The sequence below is a fragment of the Pterocles gutturalis genome, unplaced genomic scaffold (assembly GCF_000699245.1).
Source record: "Pterocles gutturalis isolate BGI_N339 unplaced genomic scaffold, ASM69924v1 scaffold32868, whole genome shotgun sequence".
NCBI lineage: Eukaryota > Metazoa > Chordata > Aves > Pterocliformes > Pteroclidae > Pterocles > Pterocles gutturalis.
Window position 1 is genome coordinate 11,069 of NW_010124075.1, and position 7,775 is coordinate 18,843.

General features: G+C 44.2%; 1 protein-coding gene across 1 annotated transcript in view; it reads left to right on the forward strand.

Moving 5' to 3' along the window:
• The window catches only part of LARP4 (La ribonucleoprotein domain family, member 4), a gene marked incomplete at its 5' end in the record, with an annotated part of 13,068 nt that extends 7,717 nt beyond the window's left edge, over nt 1-5,351 (forward strand). Inside the window, 8 exon segments of the mRNA XM_010078156.1 lie at nt 1,498-1,731; nt 2,517-2,565; nt 2,743-2,901; nt 3,447-3,568; nt 3,831-3,999; nt 4,214-4,442; nt 4,445-4,566; nt 4,569-5,351. Coding sequence (XP_010076458.1) covers nt 1,498-1,731; nt 2,517-2,565; nt 2,743-2,901; nt 3,447-3,568; nt 3,831-3,999; nt 4,214-4,442; nt 4,445-4,566; nt 4,569-4,703 — 1,219 coding nt within the window.
• Between the last annotated feature and the right edge of the window lie 2,424 nt (nt 5,352-7,775).

Sequence of the window (7,775 nt, forward strand, 5' to 3'; positions counted from 1 at the left end):
TACGGTAACAGCGAGGCACAGCCTGGAAGGTTCGGCCCAGTGATGATCAAGTATCGCGCTAAGAGAGAACAGGTCGACAGTCGATCGTCTGGGCAGCCTGCACTTCATGCTTTTCCTTCTTTTTGCTCTCTCACATCATCTCTCCTTCTCTCTGCTTTTTTTTCTTCCTTATTTTTCCTTGTCTTTTCTGCTTTGCTCTTCTGCCCAGACAAGATTGTGGCCTTCTCAATGACGGGTAAGATTATGAGATCTGAGGGCTGAGTAGTGAGTTGAGAATCTTCCATTTGAAGAATGAGTTGAACAAAACGGAAGAATTCAGTTACCTCACTGCCTCATACCTATGGTCTTCACTGATGCCAGATGTAACCGCGTTGGGGCCTTAAAACTGGTTCTTGGTGCTGCTTGAAGCTGTGAAATAAGAATGAACCTTTGTTCAGCGTATCTTCCCTCGAACGGCAAAAGAGTTGATTCGGAGAGGTTCATCCGGCTGCTGCTTTTGGGTTTCTGTCCTGGCTCATTAACCTTGATTTGTTTTGTCATACAGGCAGTTAATAGTTAAGTATTGGATTTTCTCTGTAGCTAAACATTTGTTTAAGCCCCTCATATTTGTTCTGCCCTGATTTGTTGCAACATCCTTGTGGGAAAGGAGGACTGAGTCTTTGTAACAGCGGATCCTCAGTGCTAATATTGGTGAAAGTGATGTTTTTCTATCCAGGTCAGTTTTTCTGGGTGATTCTGTGTTTAAGGCCCCGAGTCTTATCTTGCAGAAGCACTGAGCATGCACAGCTGCATCCATGGTCAAAGGAAACGCAGCTTTAATGCTGAATAATCAATAACTGGGTAAAATGTCTGGGGTACTGTAAACTGCAGAGTCCGTGTTGTGGGTGTTGGATAACAGAGCAGTGAGACTTTTCACCTCCTTTTTCAAGCTCATGGGGAGGTGGGCTCTCAGCGACCCTAACCTCCTCTCTCCCCTGGTCTCTTCAGCCTGTTTAGTCGTTGTCTACTCCTGGGTTCTTGTTTCAGTTCAGTTTTTTTGCTTGTGGCCAGATGAGTTTGTTCCTCAGGCTTGGCTCAGTTCTCCAGAGCCCTGTGTCCATGCTGCAGGCCCGGACAGATGAAGAATCCCTCTTTGGGTTCTTCTGGCTCTTCCACCAGCACTAGGTTTTGGTTTTTTCTGTTGGTTGGGTTGGGTTTTGGTTCCTCCCCTCTGCTTTGGTATCTGTTGGGCAGTGATCCCGGTGTTTTCTTCAAATGGCAACACTTGACAGGAGGGGAGGTTGAAAGAAAACCAGAACAAAAGGACTAGATGGAGGTAAGGAAGAACAACTTCTTTGTTCTTGACAAATGTAGGTAGGGCGCAACTTCTCTGAAGGAGTTCCAGCATTTATTGACCTCTTCCTTTCTTGTCAGCTACGAATTAGCTGTAGTTGGTCGTAGTTTTGCATCTTGTTCTTTAAACTCGGGGTTACACAGCCGCTGCTCTGTGTCCTGCAGCGTGAAGCCTCATTTCCGATCGTCTAACAGCTCGGAACACACTGCGGAGGGTCCAGCTGCCGTCAGTACCGTGCCGCTAGGGGACGGACCACTGAACAGAACCAACTCAAGGAATTTTGTCATGGAGCGGCATAACAGTACGTTAACCGGGCAGCAAGACCAAGGCTATTCCCAGAAGGATTCTCCAACCGCACAGATGGAGCAGAACGGAGATTATGGCATTGGCAGGGGCAGGTAAGAACTGCGTGCGCTGCTTTGTGCCGCAACTCAACAGTGCGGTTGGGACACGGTGTTGGAGGCTCAGAGGGCTTGTGTGAGTCGAGGATCATCAACCGTTGGCACAATATAGATTCCTATAAAGACTGACCAGGAGAAAACTGACATTTAAATAAACCAGGCATGATAAATACTTAACTGGGAGCATGAATGCTTCCTGCCTGGCTGCACAGCTAGTCGTTCTTGTAAGATAGCGAGGTGTCTTTAGTTTGACATAACTGCCTGATTTGTCCCCAGAATTAAAACAGTTGCTGAATTAAAGTTGGTATTTGTATTGATGTAAATAATAAGCAAATCCTCTATTGGGGAATTTGATTCTCCTAAACATTGTGAGATCAACTGTTTTTATCTTTTATCTGTTAGTTCAGGGATTAGACACCTTAAAAATGAGTGAGCAAGACAGATAGGTGAGAAATCAGATTAATAAGTTTATTGCTATAGAATTATAGGATACTGTTCTATAATATTGTAGTCTAATTGTCACTGTGCTTGTTCAGATACAGTGCTCTAGGGTACCTCCTCCACAGGGAGAGAAAAGAGAAATTGTTTCCCATATTGGCTGTGTTCCAGGAGTGTAAGAGCTTTGACCCCTCCTGGAGATGGAGGACATCCCAGAACTGTATCTTGAGAAACATCAGTCGGCGGCTGTAAATCCTCTTCTGCCACAGGCTCCCCTTTGTGCGGATGAGTGGGCTCTTCAGCTCGGTGAATGGCACTTACTGACTTTTTTTTTGCCTTTAAAGGAGGAACATTTTCAGAGGTCGGAGGAGACGAGAGGATGACCGGGTTTCAGTAAGTTCCTCTTCCCTTCTTGCGCAGAGTTGCACAAAGTGCAGTGTGTTGGCTTTGCATTTACTGAAGGAACGGCATAGTCCTTAAATCCTCAGATTGCGCTGTGGGTATTCAGCGTTTCTAGGAAATTCTGCTTTTAGTGCTGGGTGTTAAAGCTCTGGTGTTTTCCTTCTCTAGAGACCTCAGCCTTCACCAGAAACAAAGACTCAGACACCAAAGTTTGACTTGCTAGCATCAAATTTCCCACCTTTGCCTGGCAGCACAGCAAAAATCCCGGGAGAGCCTGTGCTGGAGAGCAGGATGTCCGATATTGTTAAAGGAGTCTGCAAAGAAAAGGTACGTGCTCCTGCCTCTGCTGTGCACACAGTAATACGTACATGCCGTGTCCCCCTCCTCCCCTGCTTAAAGAAAGACCAAACATGACGCTTTTTTGAAAAATATAGCCGTGTTTTCTGTCTTTCTGTTGTGGGATTTCCTTTTTACAGGTATTTAGCTGAAGTTTCTGTAATTACGGTATGGTAAGCTCGGCACTGTTTTGGAATGAAGCAGGCAGATGAGTGGTGTCTGTTGAAATAGGAGCAGTTTGTGGGTAGTGTAGGCAAGGGCTGGTTCCTGGTGAGTCTTATTTGAGCTGGTGGGACCAAGCATTGATAATTTGGGCGAGATATCCCTGCTGCTCATTTTATCCACTATTTGTTTTGACCATGTAAAGAGTGACTGGTTTAAAGACAGTGCTCCAAAGCAGTACAATTCCTATAACCAGGACTTGAGCAGCGTTTGGAAATATTCCATTTCTTTGATGTCTCAAGCTGGCATATTGAGGAGCAGTTTAAACACATCTGCGATCTTTCCGTATTTTGCCATTTGTGTTTTCTGTACAGGAAAGCAAAGACTTGCTGCCCAGCTGTGCAGCTCCTGCTCAGGAAGAACAGACGCTCAGCACCGTCCCGCAGCCTGTGACGAGTGAGAGTTCACCCAGTCAGACTGACGCTGTGGTGTTGAGGTATGCAGAGTTTAATATTCTCGATTCAGCTAACATGCAAGTTGTAGCTGGTGGCTGGCAATGTAGCAGTAGCGTTTGTTGTTTCTTCTCTGTTTGTGGTAGGCAGCTTCTCTAGAGGCCACTAGATGGAAATAATGGTGGTAATGGTGGTGCCATCCTGTTCTGCAAAAAAACAGTTGTGACTTAATGTTTGAGACAGTATTTTCTTTCTTTAATTTCTGCATGAGTAGGTTTTAATGTTAAATTGTTCTTGATTTAACAGCACAGTTCAGCCAGACAGCAAACCAGAAGACGCGTGTGCTCAGAAAGATGTTACAAGCCACAGTTCCCCACCGGTGTCTGTCTCTCCTGTCAGTGCTGCAAAGCCGCCAAGGACAAATACCACTTCACCCCCTGGCAGTGCCAGCGCCGCTCCGGCGTTGCCGATGCAGGTACGGCCCAGAGCAGGGCGAGGGTGGGGAGCGTGGGGAGCTTTCTCTTGGATGTGCTGATGTAGCACCTGGGGCCTTCTCTTGTGCGGTTTGCCACAGCTGTGGTGTAATCGCTCACTCTCCGTGTTCTTGCTGTTGTGCCTGGGATAGGCTGGGAGAGCGTAGCGTGGTTATTCTGGTACGTAAACCTTGCTCTTCTCCCTTGGTCCCAAAGGAGCCCCGCAAGCTCAGTTATGCTGAAGTTTGCCAGAAGCCCCCAAAGGAGCCTCCTCCAGTTCCTGTTCAGCCTCTGAGGGAACATCGCACCAACATAGTTCCTCCTGCCAAAAATGAAGAAAATGGCACACCTGAGAAGGCTCCGGAGAAGGCTCACGACAAAGTTGAAGGTCGAATGAAGGATTATTCTGGGTTCCGAGGCAACGGGCCTCCCAGGGGAGCTGCTGGAAAAATCAGGGAACAGAGGCGCCAGTTTGGACGCAGATCGTCGCCTCAGGGAGCACCTCGACGTATCGGCAAGGAGCAGTACGTGCCACCCCGGTCACCAAAGTAACGCTTGTCCAGCCAATTATTCTCTGTTGAATTTGAGCTGTGGACTAGTAAGCAGCAAAGGAGACTGTGAGAAAGAAGTATTCGTGAAGGGGAATACTGAACTGGAGCGTGGCTTGTGTGGAGAAGTTGTGGAGGGTCCCAAAATTCATCTCTAAAAGTGATTTCACAAATGCTGGAGGATTCCAATCAATATAAATATAGAGATTATAATTTTTGTATTTCTGTTTTTAATTTGCGGAGGGTTTCCTGCTTGAAATCAGTTTTGGGGTTGTGAAACTAGCATTTTGACAAAGTGAAAGAATATGAATTGACAAATTAACCTGTCCCTCAGTGTAGGAGGAAAAGGATAAGAGAACATTATTTTTGAAAAATGAGCATTTCTGTAAAATTAGAACTTTTTTTAACCTATTTAACATTTGGCTTATGGGATGGTGTGTCTGCCCTTGGCCTTGCACTGCAGAGCCCGTCTGCAGCTGAGGTGCTTGATCGGCGTGTGAGTGGAGTGAGTGCAGCCAGATACTGTTGTTACGACTTAGTCACTGATGATGAAAAACTGAATGTACTACTGTAGTAAACTTTGTGTTTCCAGCTTGAAGTATAGGCTCTTGACTTTACTAATAATTCGTTCAGCAAGCTTTTTGAACTATTAATTTTTACAGGATACTGGATTGTAGAGCAGAGCACGTGAACAGCAAAAATTGTCTTCTAGTCGCAGTTGGAAGGAGGCAGAAGGGAGCATGTCAGAATTTTTAATTTGACCTTTTTCCTCATCTCCTTTTGAGGGCAACTTCTTAGGTTTGGGGTTTTTTTTTCTTGCTTGTTACTTTCTCTAATCTCTTTATTGCAGACTTTTGTGCATTTATCTTGGTATGTTTTCCTGAGATGGGCCCAGTATAGGATTGACGGATGGCTGTGACGTTCACCTCCCCAGTAGAGATCCTGGAATTCCAGTGGCAGAGGTGGAATTCTGCCTTGCAGGGGGGAACGCTGGGCGCGGGGTTCTGCGTGCCCTTGGCTAGCAAATCAGAGTTGGGGCTGGGTTTTCCAGATCCTGACCCATCTTTGTGTTCTGCAGTAGGGCGTTGGATGCTGTATACTAGAAATCAGGGTTTACGTCTACTGGGAACTCATTGTTTACAGCTGATGGTAGTAGCAACTCACTTGTTTTAACTGTTTAAAGTGGAACTAAAGGTAAAGAGTTAAACAAAACCCCTCATGTTCAGAGAAGCTGCTTGAAAGGTAGCATCTTGCCTAGCTGTACGCTGACTGAATTTGCAACGCTATCGTGTAGTAAGTGGTTAAGTTTAAAGGCGATTACCATAATGACCGAAATAGGAACGTTCAGTGAATGAATCTGCCAAAATCAGCATGCCAGGGTTCAAAGTTCTGTATAAAGCGGTAGGGAAAAGTAGCTTCCAGCGGTAAGAATCACACCTTTTTTTTTCTTCTGTTTTTTTTTAGTGAATAGCAAGTGTACAAATCTAAAGTCGTAAGTTGTGAACACTGGAAAACTCAATTGTGATATATGCCGTAAACATCTTAGTAATATATACTAGTGTTGCCGTTAGAATGAATGTAAGTGGCAGTTAAAATAACTGTGAAAATTTTCATCTTCTGATTTCTTAGCCAGATAACCCGTGGCGACTTCTTACTCAGTAGGCATTCTCTATCAACTGCTTTGAGAACACTCATATCTATTTTTATAAATATATATATAAAGCCAGAGTTGTCATTTCTCTAACTTATTATTCAGCTTGGCGATTGCTTTGATTTGATTCATAACACAATATAATGTATTTATGCAGTTAACTGTTCATTTCTACGCATGTTATATATATTTACATATATATAAAAAAAAAAACCAAAATCATTATTCACTTTTAAACTACCTGTACTGGGTTTGGGAGGTTTTTTTTAATTTAGTAAAAAAAATCGTTGATCACATCTGCAGTTTAGGGACGCTTACAGAACCCTTCTCCTTTTATTTCAGTAATGTGTTGGAATGACAGAGAAGTTTAAATATTTAAAAGTGTTAAAAGTTCTGAAATGCAATGAATTCAAAGATAATTTTTAATCATTTTAAAGGCTGTAAACGATGACTGCGGTCAAACTGGAAAAACACAAACCTGTATGATAGTCACAGATATTTAGGATAGATGTGCACTGTCATTGCGAAGTTGAACAAGCGTTGGGATGCCGATAGCTGCTGTAGGCTGTTTGCAGTTCGGAGGAAGAGTTATTGGGGAAGAGGCTCATGCGGATGTCGATCCCTAATTCTGATCCACGCGGGCATCTGCTTTCAGTGCCGTGCATCAAAAAACCTCATAGTGCTGAAAGTACCTGAATTGTTAACAATTGTGAAATGTAATTTCTTCATTTATTCGATGTGGAAAGCAAAAATATCTGCTGTTCAATCTTTCTTGTAAGGCGATTGGAAAAACTTGACCGTGGAAAGGATGCTTTGTGTGTCCTGGGTGTGCGTTCTCCGGCAGCAGATAATGGCTCTTGTACAGTGTATGCAAATCGGTCTGTAAACCTGTTGGCTTTTTCCAGCATATTCTGTCTTTTATCAGAGTAGGGCGCTCATCATTATTTATTTAATACCTGCGTGCGAGGATTTAACATTAGCATTTCCCTTCTACCCCCTCAGCACCTCCATTTATAACTGTGGGTTTTAGGTTTTTTTTTTCTTCCATTCTTCTGCGTGTGTTGGGGGGGAAATAACCAAGTAAATACAAAGGCTGTGAAAACCATGGTTTTGTGTGCAAGTTCTCCTGCAGTACTCGTATTGCATGGCAAACATAGAACCTAGACGGGCTAGCTGCTATGTTTCTCGTCCCCGTTACAGACTCAGGCGAGCGAGCGGTTGTGTCTCTACGCACGGAGTTTGCCTGTTCTGACGGACGGGGGGGGAAATAGGGACAAAGCGATCGTTCGGGAGCCAGACTGGCTGCTGGTACAGCTCGCTGATTTCATTTGAGTTGTTTTATCAGCGGAGGTGAAGCTGTCCCTTGTTCAACAGCGATACTCAGTGTGCACTTGAAGTGACAAGTAACAGTTCTCCGTGGTTCCTTCTTGGTAGCTCACCACATGATGTAAAAACAAATTTTCCTGCTCTGCTGATATTAAATACCAGAAGGTGCAAATCACACGTAACTTTCAGTTTTATGAACTGTGACTTGTTTTCAGAATTGTTAACTTTTTGTTAGCTACAGAAGTATACTTCC